This window comes from Amblyomma americanum, chromosome 11 (assembly GCF_052857255.1).
Source record: "Amblyomma americanum isolate KBUSLIRL-KWMA chromosome 11, ASM5285725v1, whole genome shotgun sequence".
NCBI lineage: Eukaryota > Metazoa > Arthropoda > Arachnida > Ixodida > Ixodidae > Amblyomma > Amblyomma americanum.
In genome coordinates, this window is record NC_135507.1 from 79,170,388 (window position 1) to 79,196,346 (window position 25,959).

Genomic DNA, 25,959 nt, shown 5'->3' on the forward strand with positions numbered 1-25,959 from the left:
GTAGGCCTAGTAAAGGGGCCTGATGGATTAAAAAATAACCAAAAAGAAATTACACACAAAATTGTAGGACACCACCGGAACCTGGCAGTCCTGCCCATAATTGGCGGTATACCATCTGGTAAGCTCCACGAAGTGGCCCCGTGAGATAGGAAAGTTTCGCGAATCGAGATACCGAGGTTTGTGGGGTAGAAAAGCTCTGCCTCCTGCCATAATTTTTTTCCTATGTGAGGACGACAAAGATTGTTCTTCCAACAGCTGCAGTAAGTGCCAATTGATACACCTAACAGAGTATAATTGAACATTTATTCAAAGGTTCACCGTATAAAAATTAAAATCGCATTACAGCCGTGGAACAATTGAGAACTTATTCGCTGCAATCCGCATTTGGAACCAATTGCAGCCTTGGCAGTAACGACACAGGCATTGTCAAAAATATTATCTGTACATGTGCTGCAATGACAAAGGGTTAAGAGTGCGCGTCAACAGGAAAAATATATGCTTTGAACACTGAATGAAAATACAAGCTTCCTAAACCTTGTATTGTGCAAAAAAAAACAACAACGGTTTACAATACCAGCACAAAAGCAGAAAAACAAAAATCTAAAGATGTTCAAGAACTATGTAAGTGCAGCCTTTCCCGTGTGGGGCCTTTTCAATCGGAGACGCAGTCCGATTCAGCTCAACCTTCGTTTTTCCCCTGCGCGTGTCTCCGGTCGGTTGAGTTCTGGGTGGTGCCGAGGGCATCCACGTGAGGCTCCTGGGCGATACTGGATGCATTCAGGTGTGGAGGAAGGAGCCCTGAAAGGAGAGGGCGAAAAGCATTCAGGGGCTGTGGAGATAGATCAGTGCCATAAACTAGGTGAGCTCAGTAGAACTTCTCGAAAAAAGATGTCGAGGACCTGTCGCGACCCGCAAGTTTCTGATCGTAGTCAAAGGAGAAAACGTCGAAATATGACCGTAAAGAACAGGTGCTAGCACAAAAAAAAAATTTAAAAGTATTGGGAATGTGTACTCTTGTGGAACTGTCTTCCACGCAGTCCATGAGCTGAAGCTTCTGAACAATCAGAGTTGCGTTCCACCGTGCCAAGTGCTTAGTTGATGTATCGCAAAACAAATTGGCGAAGAATAAAATAAAACTGCAATGAACGTATGTGGGTATCGGGAGCAATTTCCGGGTAAAGTCCATTGGTAGCGGTAACTTATTCATGGACGTCGGACAATTGCAGGCAAAAAAATGAGAATCTTGTGAAATGTCTCAATGAAGACGTAAAACAGTTGAGATACGATGCCAAAATGATTCTTATTCAGGAAAGAAGGAATGGCAACATCAAGTTTCTGGACGGATGCACAAATAGTATCAGTACCTTAATATACTATAACTCTGTGAGGAAGTTATTGCAAATAGAGAACCTAAATGTGAAAGAGAAATCACAAGGGATTGCGGAGAGTTCGGGCACTGGGACGCCAGTCTCATCCGGCGGCGACGGCGGTGATCGAAGCCCGCTCTCGCAGGCTGTAACGCTCAAGTTCAATTGCGGCTGCAATACTCGGGTGTCCTTAGTGGAATGTTGCAACGCTTCACACACACACGGCTAATGTGTCTTACAGTGGTGGCCCACTAAGTTACTCATCACAGATATGACTTGGGCTGCTTCAGCTCTTAGTCGGAACACGCGGTCTGTACTGCTTGAAAACGTTGGGGAAGAATGTAATGGCTGAGGCCACCTCGAACATTTTAACGGATCCTAAGCAATTACTGGAGCTTTTGTTTTATTGCGAAGCAATACTAATTTAGGTCATACTTCAGCCCGTTCCGTGGCGAGGCGGTTGTAGACACCATTGACCTTTAGCGTGACCTCGCTGCGTGACGTCACACCAAGTGACCTAGAGTGACGTCACACCAGCTGTGTAAAAACGGGGCCCCATCTCACGCCATCGCGAGGCGAGGCAGTAGCCACCAACGGCGGCCTAACTCCCGCTCCTCTCACCAGGGGCGCTACGGTCATAGTGACGTCACACCAGCTGTATAAAACAGCTCCGCTCCCCTCGCCAAGGCAGTCATATAGCCAGATGTTACGATGGTGCCTACGAACAAGGCAGCTCGGCAGAATGCAAAGAGGAAGCGTCAGCGAGCTACGGAGACGGAAGAAGAACGAGAAGAACGACTTTCCAAGACTACCACCAGCCATACTACCAGCTGATCCGAGAATAACACACTATTGCTTCGCAATCACCAGGCTTAACCAAGCTAAGCCACGGCCGTTTTTCTTCTGTGTTGAAGAGTGGCCAGTACATCATGACTTTAGCCCATGATATTGTGTTCATAAAAAAATGTCAGAGGGACCAGAATATATAGCGACGACCTATGCGTGGACCCCCGTCCTCTTGCCCAGTTTGGATTGTTGGAAGAAATAGCAGTGCCCCATTTGAAACGGGGTGGTAGCATGGCCACAATTCTAGGCATTTTTTGCTGTTTTTTTAAAGAAGTAGGTCTGCGAATTCGCAATTTTCTTCAAACTACAATACGTAAACCTGCTGTTCCAAGCTGATGTCGTCTCCCGAGCTTTTGAGCCGCCAATCTTGCAACCCCATTTTGCTAACTTGTAGCGCTGATCCATTCACCTGACCATTGTTGTCTCTAAACCCTGGCGCCCCGAGGAGAGTGACCGCGTTCAAATCAAATCAAATCTTTATTTTCCATCAGGTGCCACAGATGGAGGGGCTACGGAAAAAAAAGCTGCCACTTGGCGGCTGGACGAGTCCGCAGCCTCATATATAAGGCTGCGTCTAGACAGACCCAGAGAATCCGGGAGATACCGCCGCATTCTTGGGTAAGGAATTCAATCCTTTCTAATGATTTACTACGCATTGCTCAGGTGTCTTCTTGTCGGCTAGTTTTCTTTTTGTATATTCGCGTTTTAAGACACCCTGATCTGGGTTGAAACAGTAGGGGACTGCCTCTGGAGTTATGATAGAACTATTCGTTATTGATCTGCATTTTACAGCTTTCTAAATAATAATAATAATAATAATAATAATAATAATAATAATAATAATAATAATAATAATAATAATAATAATAATAATAATAATAATTGGTTCTGGGGGAAAGGAAATGGCGCAGTATCTGTCTCATATATCGTTGGACACCTGAACCGCGCCGTAAGGGAAGGGATAAAGGAGGGAGTGAATGAAGAAAGGAAGAAGAGGTGCCGTAGTGGAGGGCTCCGGAATAATTTCGACCACCTGGGGATCTTTAACGTGCACTGACATCGCACAGCACACGGGCGCCTTAGCGTTTTTCCTCCATAAAAACGCAGCCGCCGCGGTCGGGTTCAAACCCGGGAACTCCGGATCAGTAGTCGAGCGCCTTAACCACTGAGCCACCGCGGCGGGGGCTTTCTAAAGTTCCACATTCTGCTTTTTCCCATTGAATTGATCATGTTTTTACCATCTACGTTGCATCTTGTATATGTACTGCGAAAGTGGAGAACGGAAGGGAAAACTTAAGGGTGTTTGCCAACGTTCCGACAAGAGGACTTGACTTCGTCTGGGCAAAGCATTAATCATTGACGGGATCATTTACGCGCGTTGGTGAGCGCATCGATCCCTTCATTGATGAGAATATATATTAAATTTGTTTGCCATCCTTTCGTCGATGAGTTCAATGAGTACATTCAGTCGATCCCATCATTTATGAGAATTTGTATTTAATTTGTTTTCCACTCTTGGTCGATGAGTTCAATGAGTACACTCAGTGAACTCATTGACCAACGGTTTGCAAACAGAGCTCGAAAACAGTATATCCTACACATCCTCCGCGGTCATACTGCCAGCTCCCCGACAACCGCCCCAAGAAGCTCACAGGGTTTTTGTATTTGTGGGCGAAAATGGCGCGCGGTTCCAATAAAGGACAGCCTAATGCCAAACAACTCCTGTTTTTCACTTACATACGACCAATTCTTGAATATGCCTGCCATGCATGGGACCCCCAGTTTGCTTATTTATCTCACATGACCGAGCGCGTCCAGAATAATGCTGCGTTATTTGTGTGCAATAATTACAGCTTCTCAACTAGTGTCACGTCTCTTAAAATCCACCTTGGTTTGGGATTTTTAGCCAACCGTAGGAAACATTTGAGGTTGCAAATCATGCATCGCATCTATTTTGGAAAGCTGAGCATTGACAAAGACTGGTACCTGCTTTAGCCTCACTTTTTCTCTAGACTTGATCAAAAGTGGAATATCCCAGGGATTAAATGTAGGACAGATATTTACAAAACCTCGCTCTTTCCACAGATGACCAATGCGTCGAACCGGGTGCCAGCCGGCCTCACTGAGTGTTGCACGGATGATCATTTCGGCGCATTCTTATCTAATGTGTTACTGACGCGCAGTTCACTTGCGGGCGTCTTTCATTTTGTTAGCGTCATTGCATTTCTGGAGTGTGGTTGTCCTCCTTCAGTGCATGCATTTCCTCATTCATTATTAGCTGTGTCATTGTATTTTAGTTATTGTGTGGTACTTTCGGCCAAACAAGCAGAAGTTATTGTGTTTCCCACCCTGCATTAATGCCTTCGGGCGCTGCAGCTCTCTGTAATAAATAAATAAATAGATAAAACCTCAGATATAGCAACACTGAAATTTAGCGGGCGTCAGCAAGGGGTACCTCAAAAGATGTCCCCAACATAATTAAGGATTTGGTCTTGTCCACATTACCAGAGCACACAGATGTAAAGAATTGAAGCTTCCGTAACTAACGCTGTTAAGTCCACCACTGAGGCAGTGTTGGAGGTGTATTTTCGGCTTTTGTCTTTCGGTATTTCGTTCCGCTATGATTACTAATCCCTTATCTGAGTTTTTCAGGTCAACGTTGCCAGTCATACCTAAAGTCCCTAGAAAAGTTTATCTAGGGGCTTTAGTCATACCACGCCACCTGTCCCAGCTGAACGCACGGCCTTTCATGGCCACGCTCGCTGGTCTTTTATTTTAATTGTGCTGGAAATGTCGTTCGTCTTAAGACACTCTCCTGGCCTGGCATGACGTAAGTTAAAACGTCGTTACACCGGCATGTAAGGATAGGACTTCTGTCCTGCTGAAATATGAAGCACCGAGTAGGGAACTGAACAGCCAGAACGAAAGGGAGAATGTCGCTTTGAGCCCTAACCACAGGAACAAGCTTGTGCTCTGTAGATCGAATATAATCTATCGGATTCCGCTGACCTGCGGTAAAGTGTATGTCGGGCAAATGGGCCGTAGTAGGAACTTTACATTACTCCATGGTTCGCATACCTTAGTTGAATCACGGGGCCAGCATCTGCCTAAGCATTGTAAGAGCTGCAAGCATGATGGCCAAGAATGCACTCCGCTTTCCGGCAGGACTAAAGTTATCGGACGCTCCAGGGAAAAGAAAGAACGCGAAATTGCCAAATTTTTGGAAATCGCGAGACAAAGGCCTGTAAAATGTGTTAGTGGGGCGTCCATCCACAAGTATTGCAAGGCGCTGGAGTTTCTCGGGTTGACGAGATCATTACGCTTTTTGCTTTTTGTGTGTTGGTGTGCATGCGCTTTGTTGTTGAAGGAAGGAGGTGTTGGTGGAATAACCCAGTTGTTAGTCGGCACTCTCGTTCCGTGTGCTTCTTCCATCTTATCCCGTCCTTTTTCCGCAGTTATTTGTTGTTCTTAAAATGACGTTAAAACTATACGTCCTTAGAGCCCTCTTCTTGAGTAATAACTTCGCATGAAACGGAAGTAAGCGTACCCTTCATTCTGATCACTAACCGGAGCACTTGGTGCGCAGTTCAACCCCACACGTTAATGACGTGACGTTCGCTCTTTTGAAAAGGCCAAAGCAAGAAAGGTCCACAAGTGGGCTTTTACCGCATGAGGCATATTTAGCGTTGCTTGACGGCGGAACGAATCTCTCATCCCTCAGCACAACTGTTTGGCCGAAGACCCTTTCACAAGTATTTCACCGAGAAAAGCCGAGCACCAGGCCGGAGGAAATCTTGTACCCATTAGAAAACCGGTAGATACACGGCGGCAAAGGGGATCCAACGCAGCACCTCCCAAATGCAAGGCGGACATTGTGCCACAAGGCCACCGCTTCGCGAACTGCGACTCACACCTGCGAAAAATAAATACGACTACCCAATCTGCTCTGAATAAAGCTGAGCTTCTATTTCCGAAATCCTTTTATTGTTAGATTCCATTAAAATAGTGCAATTTCTACTACCTCCAGCATACTTATTTGTAAATATAAGTGTGGAAGATTAGACTGCTAAACATAAACGCACCCAGATGAGGTCTTAGCAAAGAAGGAGTGTAACAATAACTGGAGCATATAATGAATTTTATTTGAAAAGGAACGTTGGCCATAGTCGCTGACCGGATGAATTTCTCGCGTTGGAGTGACTGCAGATAAAAAACAGGCGGTCGAAATAAAAATTCCAAATTTTCTTGTCGTACACTGACCGAGCACCAACCGCCTACAGACGGGCCGCTCCTGTCCCCATTTCATGAAGAAAGGCGATTAATCGCCGAATTCGACTGCCCTCCAATCTTCCGTAGCTCAAGCGAGGTGCCTTGTGGCAATGTCGAGACGGAGTCATTTGTCTTGCGTGGTGAGAAGTAGCCTCCAGCAAGCGATGCGACTATAGGGGAGGTATATTCCTGCTGACCGAAGCCGTTTCTTAATCGCTCACAAAGACACTGCCTGGATGCCTATTTCCTCTTCTATCTCGGCAGCGGCAGTATGGGGGCTGCAGAAGGCGGCGGTTACGATCAGCCGGTCTTCCTGCTCACTGAGGGATCTCGGACGTCAGCTAAGGTCCGCGTCGCCAATCCTCTCTTCTTCTAGGAAGGCACGCACAATGCGGGTTCCTGTCTCTAGACTGCGCACCCTACATCGGCAGCAATGCTTCTCCGTGACCTTCCTTCCCTGACTAACAACACGATTTCCACTCTTGCAGCGAAGTTGGCGCGCGGCATCTCTTTTTTCCTTCTGGGGAGATCAGTAGTGCGCGAATCTAATCCTAACACCTCTTATTGTCCGCCACGAATATGGCGTACGATATCACCGCTTTTATTGACTTGTTCTATCGCTTGGGCAAAATCCGATGAACCGTTTATTTCAGGCAATTATTCCTTATTCCTTTATAGTCATCCTTCGGCAGAGTGGCTAAGGCTGCTGCCGAAAATAACTACCAAGCATGCAGAAAACAAACAACTATCCCAATCTTTACCCTTAGCCTATGGGAGCAAAGCAGTATCAAAAACAAAAAAAAATATACTGACGGTGACATAGAAAAAAAATTCGTTGCAGGCATTAAAATATCTTTTAACTGCGGGAAGGGGGAGGCTATTTGAGACTCATTGCACTGATTTGAATTTGAGTGGTGACGTGACGCCGCGCAAGCGCAATGTTGCTTGGCGGCGGATCACACCAACCGCCACAGTGGGCAGTTTGCTCAATGTCCAGTTGGCAGGTAGTGATCACGTGAGAAGGTTATTTGACACGTGACAGGGTCACGTGACCTAGGATGTAACGGATGGACACTACGAGGTCACGTGACCGGACGGACGGTCATCGCGAGTATGAGCCTTAATATATTTTGCTGTGGCCTGACAGTCCGCTGAAGCCCCCTATAATACTGAGGAATGGGAACGGCCCAGCACTCTCGTTATCAGCCTTTCTATCACCAGCGGGGCCACGCCACGTCATTCCGGCACTCCGGTGATCCGCCACGTGAGCTAGTTTTTTTACTCGCAACTGTACGTGATGACAGCCGTTACGTTTCTCACAGCAGCTGCGGGTGGAAGAACGCCCTGAATCTGTTCATTGTTTATAGTCGGATGCAGCTTAAGAACGCAGCTGTTTTTGCCCTTCAAAGGACCCCGTTCCACCCTATAGATAGCGTCGGCCGATTTTTATGAACATGATAGTGTGACTAAGCAGGGCGTGGTAGATAAAAGGGGATACTCCCTTTCGTCTGTGGTCGGGGATAGACCCCTGTCTCCATTGCGGCGCCGCTGCCTGAATTGTCAGGCTAGCAAAGTCACGACAATCGGCCGACCCCTTAATTATTGGCTGGAAAGGGGAACTTTGATAGGGAAAAGCTGTAGCGTTATTTAGTTGTATCCGACTATACTCACGACTATAGTGCAGCTTGGTTTCAGAGGATATTTTCTTTCCTCATGTATGTCATAACGAGCACCTCTTTCCATTGTCTGCTGAACCGATTAAGCCGTGGTTATTCCCCATTGATATGCCACCCACTGGGATTTTAGGCTGGCAGATGCAAATGAATCTGGCAAGGGGGAGAAAAAGAAAGTAGGTCAAAGGGGTAAATTGGTCGACCTGAGTGGTTGGAGGGAATCCTTTAAGGGAACTTGCCGCTTAATTCTTGATTTGTATATGACTATAGTCAGATACAACTCAAGCACAAAGCTGTCTCTCATCGTCAAAGAACCTGCGTTAGGCTAATGCAGTCGTCAGATACTCATGACCTGCTTAGCGTAACAATGCAGGGATTGGCGTGACAATGCCGATCTGGGACTATACCCGACCATAGAAGGAGCGGGCTATCTCCTTTCATCTGCTACTGGCCGCCTGGAATAGAACAGTTGAAAAAAAAAATAAAAGCAGAGATTGCAAGGCCAGAAGACAGAAGAGTGGAATTGACTATCTACACAGTGTGCCCATAATTTGCATTATTGTCTTAGCTGCCGCCATACTATCTGGGTCCAGAAACACGGCGAAAACCTGGTCGTTTTTCTGATCCACTTATATTTCCAAGTGATCCGGGCGCAGAGTGCTGTATCTGGACTTTGCGCCCCAAAACGGCGCACCAGATGTCATGTGAAAACTACCAAGCAAAATAGAAAAGTCTCTATGCATATTAAATTACTCTATATTGTTCATATTTTTACTAATCGCCTTATAATTTTTCGCGCACTGATTCTTTGCGTATATATTTACCTCTGTTCACCATGGTCTCAGAGTTTCTTATTTTTAACTCTGCACTCACCATGTAGCTCTCTTTGACGCCGTGTTATTGCGTTTTACACTTCCCTCGATCTATCTTGGGACTGAGTGTACAAATTGTGCGTGCCCACCTGCTATAGGGCCTAGTAAAAGGGCGTGCTGGATTAAAAATAACTTATAACAAGTTAAACAAAATTCATAGGGTACAACTCGAACCTGGCTGCACTGGTCATAATTGGGGTTACCATCTGATAACCTCCACTAAGTGGCCGCATGGGATAACAATGTTTCGAATGGAAATTCCGCAGTTTGCATGGTTTTAAAGGGCTGCCTCCTATAATCGTTTCTTCTTTTTTTTTACTCTAGGAGACGATAAAGAGTATTCGTCCAACAGCTGCAGGAAGGGCAAACGGACACACGAAACAGAGTACAAATATTTATTCAGAAGTTCACGGTACGAAAGTTAAAATCGCATTACAGCTGTAGCACACATCAGAAATAGTTAACTGGAATCCACCATTGGAGCCCACTCGCAGCCTTGGCAGTAGCGACTGAGACATTGTCAAAAATATCATCTGTATACATGTGCTCCAATGACAAAAATTAATAGTGCATTTCAACAAAAAAAAAAGATGCTTTAGCGCTTCAATGAAAATAAAAGCTTCCTAAACCTTGTACTGTGAAAAAAAAAACAACGGATACAACACCAGTAAAAAAAGGAGAAAAAGAAACTTGGTCGCTGCCCAAGCTCTGAATAAGCGTAGCCGTTTCCATGTGGGCGTTTTGATTCGTAGACGCAGGCCACTTTAGCGTAACCATCGTATTTCTCCGACCCGTGTCTCCGGTCGGTTGAGTCCTGGGCGGTGCTCAGTGCCTTCGTATGAGGCAGGCAGGTGTGGAGGAAGCAGCCCTGGAAGGAGAGGGCGAAAAACATTCAGGGGCTGCGGGGATGGATTAATGCCTTAAACTAGTCTGAGTGATTAGCACTTCCGGAGAGAAGAGGTCGCGGACCTAGAAAATGTGAACGCTAATAATAAGTGCTAGCACGAAAAAAAATAAAAAAGTCTCAGGAATGAATGCCCTTGTAGAACATTCTTCCACGCAATCCATGAGCTGATGTTTCTGAACAATGAGAGTTGCTTCCCACTGTGTCAAGTGCCTAAGAAGTTGTACCCATGCCTGAAAAGCTACATCCATGTATAACTAGTTGCAGTAGATTGACGGAAATGTTTCTGATATGCAGCTCAGCTGGCCCCATTCGAAACCCTTTAAAATCGGCCTGTAACAGTAATCCATGCTGATAACTCTGCAAAGCCCGCATCGCAGGATACGAGTAAGGCGCTGCGCGTCTCACAAACCATAACGAGTGTATAGAGGCCGGCTGCACTCACGTTCAGTTGCAATACACACTGAATGTTGCCCCACGCAGAAACTATTTTTTCGTGTTGCCATGCACACGGGACCCATTTCGCTTTTTCGATTTCCACGGTTACAGGTATACGTCATGTCCTTGCTGGCATGGATCGTTTCGTGTGCCTGTAATATCAGAAGCAGTTTTCCCCAACGTGAATTCTATCACGGACATCGGAGAACGACACGAAGTTGATGCCGAAGATTTTGTTCTTGCCAGCCAAAGCCATAAAATTCTGTTCAGGGAATAAAAGTTGTTGCATCAGCCTGCAACAAACTCACTTATCATGTGAGAAATTTTCTTATCTACAGTGTTTTATCGCGACCAACCTCGTTTCTGCTAAAGCGAACTAAAAAGCTACAGGTAATGAATGATTCATTCGAATCAGTGCGAAAGCACATTTCGTGCTACATGGCAGACGACGATGAGCAGGCAGTGCCGAGAGACGGAGCGCTCGCGCTAGGCCAGTTGGGAACGGACGAGGCAACAGACAACGGGCTGCTTTGCTCGGGGTTGGTACGGGCCGGAGCAGTTCTTACGCGCGAAAAGAGAAATTTGTCATTCTGGCAATGATCTGTAGGAAGACACAATGTTTCGTTTCACCTTCTTTCGACGCTAAATTTCCTGTTCTCTCGAATTTGCTTCCACGAGAGTAAATAATGATGTTGCGCTTTTACATAGTGTCACGTGCACGTGGTTACAGCACACACAGGCCTCCGCTCGTACACGACCTCTGCCGAACAATCCCAAATTATTGTGGCATTAAGCTCGGCCTTTTCGCCGAACGTAACTTATAGCGATTTTGCGTTGAAAAAATAAAAACGAACCGTGATTGAAACAGTGCAACGCACAGACACACAGACAGAGATGCAAGATGAAGCGTACCTTTCATCATGAAATCGTGGTACATGATGGCTTCGATGCTCGGCCGCCTAGCGGGCTCCGGTTGGAGAATCCACCGCATGAGGGCGCTCGCTTCGGGGGAGACAGTCGAGAGGATCTTGAATCTATTCATCTTGATTCTGAACACGGTATCCGCGTTCGACGGCGAATCGAATGGGGGACGCCCCACTAGCAGCTTGTACCTGCGTAAAGCAGTTTGCGGTCTGTCAGTGTCCGCTGTAATCCGCGCAGTCTGCGGCGGCCAACGTCACAACACGACACAGCTTGAAGCAGTGCGGGCACAGCCATGCTACGACACCCCTACCGGCCAAGCGCCAAGAAATGGTAATGTAACTGTGGGCAAACGACGTTCGTGATGCACGTAAGTGCCTGGTTTTGAACGTGAAGTGCATGATCTGATTTTTTTAACATGAAGAGGAAGCTTATAGCAATTTTATGGATAATATTTTCTCTGCACCAATCGTTACTTTCCTGCCTGGAAGATACATATACCCGGTTGCGTAAATGAGAATCACACCTTCAGGTTTTCAACCGTACTTTCTCGACAAATGATTTAACGCCACTTGGCGTCTGGTGGCTGGCGTCAGCGAATTCCAAATTAAGAGGCCTCACCAGCTATGAGGCAACTCACATTTGAACTTTTTCTGTCGATAGATGGCAGCACTTAATTACCACAAAAAGGAGGGAGCTTCTATTACCCCTCCAGGTGTGTAAATTCTACCGCGACGTCTCCTCGACCGCGACACGCAAGTATTAGTTCTTCCGCGAACAAAAAGTAGGGCCGAGAACTTTCTGTGTATATCCTGCCAAAGCAGGGAGACGGAAGCACGAAAGAATAACCCGTCTCAAGTGGTGGTGGTCACAGAATAGACCTTTTTCCAGTAACCCACCACTTAGCTGCCACAAGGAAATGTGCGTTTTCTGGTTTGGGTCCCCCTAAGCTCCCTCGCATCTTTTCTGCGAAAATACATTTACAATGATAGGGTAAGGTGTACAGCCTGTAGTTAGAAGCAGTGTTGGTTTAGCCTAGCAAGAACAGATGAGTGTAAGTCATCTTTTCACACACCTTAGGAACACCTCCCCTTCCGCACTTTGGCCGGCTATATATTCCGCGTATTCCTCCGTCGCCACACGCAAAACAAGCCTGGTGACCGTGTACGAGTGTGGACGCCGATTCAACGACGCGGCCTCTGATAAAAGCTTTTTGCGCTCTCATTGTTTACACTACCAGTGCTTAGTTTGCATTGTCTTTGCTGCTGTTGACCTTACATTTTTTTAAGCATCCGGCCGATGCTTCTATGACAAAAGGAGTGCCGCGATACTGTTCTACTACTTGTTTGTTTGACTTCAAAACCGTTGGCGCGCGGGAATATCACTTTGTTATGCGAGATGCGATCAGTGTTATCTAGAAGGAACGCAGCCAGGCGCAACTATTTCGACATTATTCTGGGTTGATGTAATTGTTTTTAGCGCCTTATCTTGAAGGTTCCTCTTCGATGACCACTGAGCACGTTTGTTGCTATACGCGTCGCCGACATCTTCAGTTTATTTATGGGCGATAGTCACTTCAGTAACTAAATTACTGCTGAAATACTTCTTTTCATGTCTCCTTCACTGCTTATAATTTCACCACGGAACAAATCAGACTTGGGTAAAATGGTGAGATGTGTGGTTTGCAAAAGCACCGAGATCGTTCTGTTGCTATTCGTGGTGACTTTGAACGCGAATTTCGTCATTGCACCAGCGACTACAAACTGTTCTGGACAAAGTTGCTAGTAGCGGTTGATTGTTAAAAATAATAAAAATTGCAAGTTAATAGAAGATGGCTTATGCAGCCATGCCAACCGCGTGTGCTCTTCCTGAACACAAAAACGGCGGCGCACCTTAATTGTCATGACGTCAGGGGTTTGAAAGTTAAACTTCCACACCTACTATGGCTTCCGGGAAAGTCTCATTATGAGCTCTTCCTTCTTTACGTTCTTTTATTTATTTCATATATTATATATTTTTATGTATTATATATTTTATATATGTATATATAGCTCCCCTTCCGAGCGTTTTTCTGATTGAAATCTTCGAATTTAGGAAGCATAGTGCAGGAGGTGCGACTAGGTGTTGCGCATACCGAGGCGTATCTAATTGGGAGAATAAAGACGGTTGGAACACGCTTGACACATGGGAAACCGGTTCAAGAGCAAAACTGGATGATTTTGCCAGCCAGGCCATGAACTTTTGACATCACGCTATTTACACCACAGAGATGTCTATTTTAGAGTAGGGGGCTCGGAAATCCTTGAGCTCCTTTTTGCAGATAAGGTGCAAACATGTTTACCCGCGTAGAGTGAACAGCACCTGCACTGATAACGCGAACTTTCTGGCAGAGATATGCCTGGTCGCGAGGAGAATTGGGGAAAAAGAGCGACGCTCAACCAAAGATTCGTTAGAGAGCAGATGTTTCGATGCCGGTCCGACACATGGTTTGAGCATGGTCAATCCAACTCAACCACTGCGTGTTTACATGAACTCGATTTGAGCGATTCGAGACCGGTTCAGCTGTAGCGACACCAAGCGCCGAGTAAGCAGTAACAGCCTGCAAGATTAAGGCACGCCATCGCTGTATCGGCGGTGCGACGGCGCACGTGGAAAGGAAGTTCACATTTATCCCCTTCCCTCTCAATAACCATACTTTTCGACCCAACAGCGTTTACAAGCACATCGGTTCAGGGTCAAGTTTAGTCACCTACCCCTTTACGGCGGAATTGAATGGACCCGACCCGTCGACTCCCAGCTCGGCGTGCGTACCAGTACCGGTGTTCAAACAACCAGTCGTGTGGGTTCATGAAGCGCTGGCCGCTATCGGCTTCATTCTTCAATTTTATAGACACCTGGGTCACTGCGCCCTTGCGCTGGGCAACGAACAATGCTGTTCCCCCACACTGTCCTGAACAGGGAGCCCCCATCCTTTGTTTTGGCACTAACAATGCCTTATTTGCGTGGCTGCCGGGAAGGGAGGGGGGGGGGGGGCGCTTTTGGGTGTGGCCTTGCATTCCACTTCCTTTCCGCACCAAGAGCTCGAGCAAAAAAGAAACGCAGAAATCTTTTCCGAATACAGCCCAAGCAAGAACAAAGGAAAGGAAAAGCTCAGGTCTGTCCAAGTTCTGATTAGAAACCTGCGCGCACGAACACAGACAACTAAGAGGCTGGTGGTTGAGTGTAGTAGTGACTAAATATTCTGACGCCAGATGGAGCCACGTCGCGCTAGATAAATATGGCGCGAATTTCAAACCCCCAAAGAAAATACATAACACAACTTTAGGAGCCTGTAAAAGGCAAATACTAGACTCGATATGAATGAAAATTGCGGCTTGACAATCAAAACAGAACAAGAGAGGAAATCTTGTGGACGATATTTTGATATTTGGCTTAGTTTTTTCACGAGATGACATAAAGACCGACATATCTAAAAAGTGCAAATTTTCTGTATATTTATCTCTGATTTGAAAAAAAAAATGAAAATTAAAAAAAATATCTGTCTGCAACATTTCCTTCATCCATTAAAGAAGAAAACGCTGCCACAGACCTTATCAAAATCGAGCCATTTTTAGACACGCTACAGCTTCTGAAAGTTCCCATGTATTTCCTAAGGACACTGTCACTGGCAAACACTCTTCAGCGCAAGGACTTTGCAGACGACTGCGCGGCAAGTTTGTGGGAATGAGGGTTGCAAAGAATAGTTTGGGCTAGTAGCGTAAGCTGATAGTTGTGAGAAACAGCCCTAACTGGATGAGATAGGAAAGAAGGAAGAAGTACGTTTGGAAGTAATTTTAATTATTTGTCTCGCGCAGTCTGCGCTGTTTTACGTCTCTAGGATAATGAGCGCCTCATTTACTGATTCATAGGTTTTCTCGCAACCGGAAAGTAAACCACCATGAAAGATCAAAAAGAACAAAAAATAAGGGTCATGATATATCAGAGATATCCGCAAGTGTTTGTCGCGTTAAAAGCGTGCCTGTCAACATACTCGAATCAACAAGCGCAATTCAACTCTGTGGGATACGGTGACTAGTTGAAATACGAAAAATTCTGGCGCCTGCAATTTGCTGTAATTATATCAACCAGTTGTATAAAGCGTCTATTTCAATCGTAAAATTCACATATCCAACTCGACATAACCCGACTTCGAGCAGGGCTACGAAGTTTGCACACAACTAATCACCGCCCTCAACTCTGGCGTGAATTGCTTCGCCCGTTTAAAATATTAATGCCACGGTCATCCTTTATTCCCTCGTTATTGTTCCCACAAGGCAAGATAGGCGTGGATATGCCAGTTTTTATATTCACATTTCCGACATTAAACGCTCCCTCTTATACATTTACGGACGGGTGCACCTGTGCGATGTGCACCGAGCTGTCTTCGTAGGCATCAACTTGTAAACAGTTGCACACAGTTTTGCGCAATCATCAGGTGAGACTCACATGATGCACCCGACGGCCCAGATGTCCGCTGCGTAGCTGTAGCCCTTCTGGGTCAGCATCTCGGGGGCCATGTAGTTGGTGGTGCCGCAGATGGACCTCTTGAGTTGCCACAAGTAGGGGACTTGGGTGGCGAGTCCGAAGACGGCCACCTTGAGTTGCAAATACTTGGTGAGGAGCAGGTTTCCGGGCTTCAGGTCTCGGTGGATTACGTGCTCCTACACCAGGCACTCGCAGGCGCGGAGCAGCTTGCGCATTAAATACCGCACTTCGGATTCGGACCGCCACCCTCTGGGCCTGTGCATCTCCTCCAGAGACTGGAAAATAAATGCGTTAATGAAGCTTGGGGAAGAACTTTGAAGGTCAGACACTCCAAAGAACATCACAAAAAAAATCGGATTCCTTCATGTTTTAGACTGGGACATGACGACTTTGGCGCACTCCAGTCTGGAGAAGGCTTAATTCAGTTAATTGTTTTTTTTGCTGCAAGAAACAGTGCCCACATGAAGGCATCACAATATTAAAGGACCGTTTTGAAAGCAATAAAATCCCTTTTAAATTTTGGCTATGCCTTAAATTAGGATTGGAGAATGCGACGTGCCCTATCTCGCAAAAATTGCCGAAAGAAATGAACAACCAAATGCATAATCGAGTAACCTAATCCAAGGTCGTCTAAATTATTCCGGAGGCCTCCGCTACAGCGTCCTTCATAGCCTGAGTTGTTTTGGGACCATGAGCACAAGTAAACGAAAGAAAAACGAACCTCAAGAACATTAGGAACGTTTTCCAATAAATACAAAGAAAATAAGTGGAAACGGGAACCACAGAGGAGCCGGAATGTTAACACACCTGTCTTGTGCACAGCTCCAAGATGATGTTGACGTTCTTGGCGTCCTCAAAGTGGCCGTGGAAGCGAACGACGTTCTCGTGGCACAGGGTACTGTGGATGTTGATTTCCTCTTCGAGCTGTAGACAACAAATTAATTTGTAATCTCGCAAAACGTTGTATTAAGCGTAAGCAAAATAAGCAAAAAGTGTTGACTAAAGGCGCTGGTAGTTATAATTATGAACCCTTACGATGAAAATGAAAAAAGAAACACTGTGATGGCAAAGACAATCGGCCACTAGAAAGAAATCTTGCAATATACGGCTCTACTAATATATGTTTGCCGGAATGAGGTGTAAGTTTTGTCCTCTGCTTGTGACCCTCATCTTCAGATAGAAAGTTCCATGAAAATTGGCAGCAGCATTAAAAGTACATGGAGAGATTGCAGTCTCCTTAGGTTAAGGCATGAAAGGACAAAGCTGTTACTTTTGACGAAAATGGAGGTTAGATAAGTTTTAGAAAAAGCCAGAAATCGACACACAGTAGCCATAATCTATAAGAACCCACCATCCATATCTAATACATTTACTCCTATCGCGATAGTCACTGTTCTGTGATGTTGACGCGTCTTTCAAGCGTCCTTAGAAGTGACCATTGGCTCATATGAGACCGGACCTCACCATATCAGCGAAAATGGTTCGGTTGTTCTCCACTGATGCTTGAAAACGCTAGCAGCATGACTGAACTAGTGTTCCTAGATATGCTCCCGGGAGCATATAGAGGAACACTAGACTGAACAACAGTGACCAATTGGAGATCACTAACTAGACTCGAAATCGAAAGTGGATAATGTATCATAATAGAATACGGCCGCAAGGCTCAATTCCGCGAAACTTTTGGGTTTGGAACTGGCTGGCTTTGACGACTCGACATTTTGACGAAAACGAGGGCAGTGCAAACATTGTTGGAGGGCGAGGTTGGGGAGACAACAACCAATCAGCGATCACGCGAGCTTTGTTTTGAATTCGCTAGATGGCGCAACTCCTTTTGAACTTGCGTGCGAATCCTATGCCGCATCACGACCTTCGTTACTTTCGTTTTCATGTGATTCGGTGCGTGTGCCCGCCTCGCTACACCGGCGTCGCCAGAAAAAAATTGGCGGGGTTCAACATGGCTTGAACTTTGTTATACGAGAGAAAGATCTGTTAAGCATGGCCTCCACTGTGTTAAATAAAATGTCAACGTGAGGTACCCATTAGGCATGTGATTTCATGGTCATAATACTAGAGCATGGGACATACCACCGAGCTGTGAACTTCGGTTTGACCTCGTGAGGCATTAAAGGTCATTGCCTCATCGACATCGAAAAGGGATGTTGTACCCCGAGGGGTAGAGCCCGCGGTCTAAAAGCCACAAAAGCAATTTTTTTACCTCAGCGTCTAATTAAGAAAATTTCTACAAAAAAAGGAAGAGAAAAGACGAAGCCCAGTGATATAGGAAATCACATATTGCCAGAGAATGTCCGATGTAAGATGCTTCTTGGGGATGATTTTGCCTGCGTACACCACGTTCGCCTTTTTGTCCACGAACTCGTAGACGTACGCAAATCCGCCCTGAAAAAGTAATGCCAGCCTTGTTGCATGGACATACAAATGAGGGGCGAATGCTGTGGCACTGTGTGACTGAAACACTCCGGCAGTGGATTCCTTCCCTCGAGGGAGAAATCGGCTTTATGCCGAAGTGCTCAAATTAGACCGGAGCACGAAATTCATGGCATCTGGGACGAATACAAGCTGAAAGCAGGTATGTTTAAAAGGTATGATTCAAAGGTATGTTTCTAATGTAGATGCCTTTTATTGCCACAGTAATGCGTGTATATTAGCGGACGTCAGAAAAGAGGAGAATCGCATTAACAAATAAACTGTGCAGTATGACTATAAAATGACAACTTTACACAATAACACCACATCTGTAACCGAGTTATCCCGGTTTTACACAGTCCTAGTCGTGCGGTCCACATGACGAGCTACCCTCCGTCCGCCTCCCAAACGACAAACTCGCCGCGGTGGCTCTTTGGTTATAGCGCCCTTCTGCGGAGCCGGGGTACGCGGGTTCGAATCCGGCTGCAGCAGCCGCGTTTCAATCGAGGCGAAACGCAAACAGCGAACATGTGCTGAGCGACGTCGGTGCCTGTTAAAGATTCCTGAAAAAACTGTTCACCCTCTTTGCCTTAGCCTCCTTGCCTTTAAGAATAGCAAGATTCAGAATAAGCCAAATCTATCCTCTAACCAATACGGGTCCCAAAAGGTACAAATTATTCCGGTGCTGTACACTAACACACCCCTATCTTCTTTTAGTCCCTTTCCTCACGGCGCTCTTCAGGTTAACCGGTCTCTTAGTACAAAACCTTGCTTGCATAAAGATACATTGTCCAACTGTTTTATGATCGTTTGACTTAAGAGTTGCGCTAACGATCTTGGTTGATAAAAGCCACCCGCAGTGTGGACTCCCAACGAGAAAGCAACCGTATTCTGACTACTACAAGAGCCGTCTTCACCAAAAGGAATCAAACAACTAGATTTGATTGTCAGCGGTAGAGTGGAGACATTACGGTACCGCTCAAGTCTAAAACGTCTCGAAAGGTAGGCCTAACGGCTACATGCCTAGGGTGTTTGACCTCACACATTACACAATTTTTAAAGATATGCTTTTTGAGTTAGAAGACCGCTTTTATAGGCATAACACTATATACGCGGTATGAAAACTAAGCATAATTTGACAGATTTTCCTGTCTGCTGGTTGGGTTTGAAGACTTATAATAAACTGCACATCTCCAACCAAAAATTTAATTTTAACCCAACGTTTCGAAGCCGACTAGGCTCCTTCATCAGGGGTGACTGAGGGCAGTAGCTAGCGTCTTAAAGAGGGTTCACCAGAGGCAGTGTCCATAGGAAATATATGAGAACTTTCAGAAGCTCTAGCGTGTCTTAATATGGCTCGATTTTCATGAGGTCTGTGGCAGCGTTTTCTTTTTTACTGGATAGAGGAAATGTTGTGGGCCGATATTATTTTTTAAGTTTCGTTTTTTTTTTACAAATCAGAGGTAAATATTCAGAAACATAGCACTTTTAGAAATGTCAGGTTTTTATGTCGTCTCGTGAAAAAACTAAGCCAGATATCAAAATTTCGTCCGCAAAATTTCCTCCCATTTTTATTTTTGATTCTCCAGCCACAATTTTTATCCATATCCAGCGTAGTGTTTGCGTTTTAGAGGCTCTGAAAGTTTTGTATGTATTTACTGCGGGCATTTGAAATTGGCGCTAAACTTAACTAGCGATACGTGGCTCCATCTGGCTTCCGAATACTTTGTCGCTACTACACTCTACCACTAACCCCTTGGTTGTCTGTGTTCATGTACCCAGGGTTTTACTGAGAACTTGCACGGACTTGAGCTGTTTCTCTCCTATTTTCTAGCTTGGGCTGTATTCGGAAAGCGAGTTCTGTTTTTCTTTTTTTGCTCCAGATTGTGGAGCGGAAACGAAGTAGGTTGAAAGGCAACACCCAAAAGCGCCCCCCCCCCCCCCCCCGGCAGCCACACAATAAGGTTTGTTAGCACCAAAACACAGGAAGGGGGCTCCCTATTCAGGAAAGTGCAGGAGAACAGCATTGTTACTTGCCCTAGGTAGGGGCGCGGTAACCCAGGTGGCGATATAAGTGAAGAATGCAGGTGCAAATATTACTCATAGGAGGCCATCGAGCCAATTTCGGCGCTTACATCAACCCAACATGACCTGGTTATTAAGTTATCGCGCCGAAAATCGGTACTGGGTTCATATAAACGCGCGCCAAGTCGGGTCCAGACAACTCCGCCACAAGGGGCACGTTGACTGAACTCGACCCTCACCCGGTGTGCTTGTAAACGTTATCGAGTCGTAAAGTGGGGTTAGGAGGGGGGGGGGGGATGATAAATGCGCGCTTGCTTTTCACGTGCGCCGTCGCGCCTCCGATACAGCGATCGCGTGCCTCAATCTTGGAGGCTGCTACTGCTTGCTCGAAGCTTGGTTTCGCTACAGTTGAACCAGTTTCGAATCGCTAAAATCGAATTCATTAAGCACGCACTGGTTGAGTTGGATTGACCATGCTGAACCCGACCCCTGAATCGACCCGACGCTCTCGGGTTCATGTAAAGAGGGCTAATGGGGCAGACTGATTGTCATGACGTAGCCATTAACCTCCTTTCATCGAGGCACTTGCCAATCATCTGCGATTTCATGCTATATTCGCGGTAAACTATCTATGACTGTGCAACAGCCCACATCAAGAGGAGAAAGGACCGCCTCCTTCCTTTTCCTGCTCAGCCTCAGCTGCACTGCAACTGCGACGTCTGGAGAACCGGTCAAAGCCAACGTTGGCCTCTGCAGGCCAGTGCAACCAGAATGTGTCGGATCGGCATCGAAAATATCGGTTCTCTAATGAATCTTTGGTCGAGTGTCGCTCTGTTCTCTCTAGTTCTCCTCCCGACCAGACATAACTCAGCCCAAATGTTCACGTTATCAGTGCAAGAACTGTCGACTGTAAGCGTCGGTACACCCTGTCGGCAGAATAGAGCTCGCGGGTTTCCGAGCCCCCCACTCCAGAATAGACATCTCCGTAGTGTAAATAACATGATTTCAAAAGTTCGTGGCCTGGCTGGGAAAATCATCCAGCTTTCCTTCTGAACCGGTTTCGCATGTGGCAAGCGTTCCCCAACCATTCTTCTTCTCAAGGTGTATTGTTGGGCAAGTTCGTGAGACATTCTGTAGGAAAACAACGCTCATGTCTGTCTGTGATTCTTGTCCAGTGTTTTTTGGCGCTGTTTTCCTACAGAATCTTTCTTCCCCCAATTAAAATACTCCCCGGTATGCGCCACACCTAGTCGTACCTCCTGCACTACGTTTCCAAAAGTCGCATATTTCAATCAGAAAAAAAGCTCGGAAGGGCCGCTATATAAATACATATAGAAAATATATAATACATAAGAACACAAAATATATTAAAAACACAGAAAAGCAGGGCGCATAATGAGACTTTCCCAGAAACCATAGTAGGTGTGGAATTTTCGCTTTCAAACCTGTGACGTCATGAGAATTCAAGCGTGCTGCCGTTTTTATGTACAGAAATAGCGCACGCGTTTGGCGTGGTCGGCGCCCATGTTTTCTTCTATTGAATTGCAATTTTTATTATTTTTAAAAATGATCCCCTAACACCAACTATGTCCAGAACATTTGGAAGTCGCTTTAGCAATGTCGGAATTTGCGTTCAAAGTCACCACGAATAGCAACAGGGCGATCGCAGCGCTTTTGAAAACCACACATCTCACTCTTTTACCGAACTTTTATTTGTTCCGCTCTGAAATTATAAGCAGAGAATGAGACATTGAAACGAAGTACTTCAGCAGTAATTAAGTTACTGAAGTGAGTATGGTTCATAAACAAACTGAAGAATTCGGCGACCCCGATGGCAACAAACCTGCTCGGTGGTCATCGAAGTGAGACCCTCCAAATAACGCGATAAAACAAGTATAACAGTCCAGGATAATGCCGAAAAAGTTTCGCCTGGCTGCAATCCTTCCAGATAACGCTGATTGCATCTAGCATAACAAAGTGATATTCTCGGGCGCCAACGGTTTTGAACTCGGACAAACAAATAGTACAACAGCTTCGCAGCATTACTTCTCCCAAAGAAGCGTCGGCCGGATGCTTAAACGAAAATGCGTCGTCGAATCAGCGTCCACACTCGTACACGGTCACGAGGCTTGTATAGCGTGGGGCGACGGAGGAATACGCGGTATACAGAATAGCCAGCCGAAGTGAAGGTGTTCCCAAGGTGTGCCAAAAGATGACTCACACTTATCTGTTCTGGCTAGGCGAAACCAAAACTGCTTCTAACTACAGGCTGTATACCCCACCCTACTATGGTGTATGAATTTTCGGAGAAAAGATGCCAGGGAGCTTAGGGAAACCTAAACCGGAAAACGTACTTTTCCTTGTGGCAGCTCAGTTGTGGGTTACTGGATAAACGTCCATTTTCTGACCACCACCCCTTGAGAGGGTTTATTCGCTTGTGCTTCTGTCTGCCAGCTTGGGTAGGATATACACATAAAGTTGTCGGCCTTAGTTTTTGTTCGCGGAAAAACTAACACTTACGTGTCGCGGTAGAATTTATACACCTGGAGAGGAAATAGAAGTTCCCTCCTTTTAGTGGTACTTAAGTGCTACCATCTATCGACAGAAAATTTTAAATCTGATGTGCCTCGTAATTGGTGAGCCCTCTTAAGTATGGAGGGGGTCATTGGAACGAAAGCCTTGGGGGAGTGGGAGAAGGGGAGGGGGGGGGGGGGGGCTAAGGCTGTAATACCCCTGTCACACGGGCATTTCGAGGGCCCTCGAACCGATAGTCTATCGACTCAAAGGCGATCGAGCGCTGCCACACGGGCAATTTCAATGGCGATCGAGTCAATAGCCTATCGAGTCAACGGAGTAGCGCAGAACTCCATCGAGATTTCGAGGGCCTTCGAGCGCTGCCCAAAGTTGCTAGCGTTGCTTCGAGCGGCGCCAAGCGCACTTTTGTACACGACACATTCACGGTGCAAAAACACGAACAAACATTATTCGCATAAAATTTAATGCAAGCAGTCTGTAAAATTATTTTAAAATTATATTAGACTGGTATTAAGCGCATTGATTTTGCGTTACAGTCTTTGCGTTGCTTGCGTACTTAATGTTGACAACATGGCGGCACCCTGCCCGCCCGCTTCACAGCGATAACAGCTTCGTCGCTAATCCTTCAAAGCAATATCGTGTTCTAAGCTGTTGTATTCGCCTTCGATTTGTCCATTCTTACCCTCGCATAAGGTTTCCAGAGACAAATAGCTCTTGCTTTTCAGATATCATGGCGATTTCCCAGGTCTTAAGCCTGACGAAGCAGCGCTCCGACAAAGTTGGACTGGCTTGGTTTTGGCTCGTCTTGTATTAGAGTGGCTACAGCAGTGTAAGCATATGTCTCTCGCGTACGTGCAATTAAAAGGGTTTTGAACGACTTTCGCGTATGCCTGTATTTCAGCATTTAGTATACATTTATCAAATATTTTTGTTATTTTTGCAAAATCCAAAGTAGCGATTGTGGCGCCACACATCCGTGGTGTAAGACACGAGAACCATTTCAATGGCCATTGAGATTTGCCGTGTAGCAGCGGCGAGTTCGATGGCGATTGAGAATCTCGAAGACCCTCGACTCGAGGGTGATTGAAACTGGCCGTGTGACAGGGGTATAAGTCCCGTCGCACAGGTTTGCTTTTGTGCGGTCTTTGTTTTTCGGTGTTGACCACCTTGCCAGCTGCTAACCCCGACCACAGGGTTGCCCAAGGGACACCCCTCAATGCCTGCCAGACAAGAGGATCACCAGACGGCAGAGGTCCCTCCTCCTCCGGCTCCGCATCGGATGTTCTTGGACCGGGGCTAGGCTCCATCGCAAGGGTTTGGCCCTCACGGCAGACTGGTCCCGCTGCGGCCATACGGAGGAGACCACCGATCACCTCCTCCTCGATTGCCCCGCCTTTGCCATCCACCAGGCAAAGCTGGCTGCATGCTACAGGGACCTGAGCCTTCCATCCGACTCGACCAGTGCCCCCCTCTACCCCACCGGCCCCAACGCTTCCAAGGCGCTCCGGTCTCTCCTCGCCTTCGTGGAGGAGACGGGCCTGGACGGCTGTTGCTAGCCTAAGGCAGCTGACTGATACGACTGCGTCGCCCGCATCTTTATACTCCCCTTTTCGTCTGAAACTCTACCTATCCTTCTCCTTTTTATCTTATTATAAACTGCACAACTGCAACCAAAAATTTTAATTGTAACCCAACGTTTCGAAGCCGCCTCGGCTCCTTCATCAGGGGTGACTGAGGGCAGTAGCGAGCGTCTTTTAAGTATGGAGGGGGGGGGGTGTCAAAGGAACGACCGCTGTGACGCGAAAGGCGCAGGGGAGGGGGAGAGGGGGTTTAAGCTTTTAGTCACGCTGGCGCACTGCAAGGAGGTGGTGACTTACAGCCTAAACCCCTCTCCCACTCGCCCGCGCCTTTCGCGTCACAGCTCTCGTTGGTTTAACATCCCCCCCCTCAATATTTAAAAGACACTAGCTACTGCCCTCAGTCACCCCTGATGAATGAGCCGAGTTGGCTTCGAAACGTTGGGTTAAAATTTAAAATTTTTGGTTGGAGTTGTGCAGTTTATTATAAGTCTTCAAACCCAACCAGACAGGCAAATCTGTCGAAATGTTTAGTTTGCAATCCTCTTTATCTGCACGCCGGCAGTGATGGTGGTCCGATAACATCAGTCACAGGCACGTGCACTTTCCTTTCCTCTTCCCCTTTCATCCACTTACTACTACTACCACCCTGAACAACAACCGCAAAAAAGCAAACCTGCCCCCAGTATTAGCCCAGGGACTTCCCTCTTCAACTAAACGAAAAAAAAGTCGCCAATGACCCCCTCCCTACTGTGCAACGTGACTAACAGCATTAACCCGGACGGCAGCGACGGCACGCGGACGGCACACGGACGGCAGCGACGGTGGTGATCGGACGCCCCCTTATCTGTTTTGTTTTCGCCTTACAGATTTCAACGACGAACCTTGCTGCGCTGGCCTCAAGACAGCACTAAGTCTGACGTCACAGACTATTGCGCCCCCGCGCTTCTACCGGCCGAGCTGTAAACGGGTCACACGGACGGCAGCGACGGTGGTGATCGGACGCCACCTTATCTGTTTTGTTTTCGCCTTACAGGTGGGTTACCCCTGACTGCCTGCTGCCATAGTGCGCTGCCTTGTTCTGACCTGAAAGCGTGCCATTCCAGTGTGCCTTTCCGACGCTCAGCTTCCGTGAATTACTTGCATCTGCAGATTTCAACGACGAACCTTGCTGCGCTGGCCTCAAGACAGCACTAAGTGTGACGTCACAGACTTTTGCGCCCCCGCGCTTCTACCGACCGAGCTGTAAACGGGTCACACGGACGGCAGCGACGGTGGTGATCGGACGCCCCCTTATCTGCTTTGTTTTCGCCTTACAGGTTGGTGAAAAACCCACTTTTCTACTTGCCATTTTTTCTTTCACTACCGCTGCTGCTGCCGTGTTGCTCGCTGCTGCCTTGTTGCTTGCCGCTGCCTTGTTGCTCGCTGCTGCCTTGTTTTCTACCGTGCTATCAGTTGTAGTGTTAGGAGAAAGATTTTCCGAATTTAAGCCTGTATGCTGCACAAGCTATACCAAGGCTAACATGCCGGAGACATGCCCTTCCTGCGAAGAATGTCTGCCAAATGACGGACTCGCCATCAAGT

At 46.6% G+C, this 25,959-nt stretch overlaps 1 protein-coding gene across 1 annotated transcript; it reads right to left on the reverse strand.

Annotated features, from left to right (window-relative positions):
- Positions 1-679: 679 nt before the first annotated feature.
- LOC144109743 (serine/threonine-protein kinase PLK1-like) lies at positions 680-22,121 on the reverse strand. Its single transcript, XM_077642538.1, has 6 exons — positions 22,107-22,121; positions 18,104-18,211; positions 16,622-16,738; positions 15,776-15,990; positions 11,282-11,481; positions 680-798 (listed from the first exon to the last, which is right to left on the reverse strand). The coding sequence occupies exons 1-6, from the start codon at positions 22,119-22,121 to the stop codon at positions 680-682; spliced, it is 774 nt and encodes a 257-aa protein (XP_077498664.1).
- Positions 22,122-25,959: the final 3,838 nt, after the last annotated feature.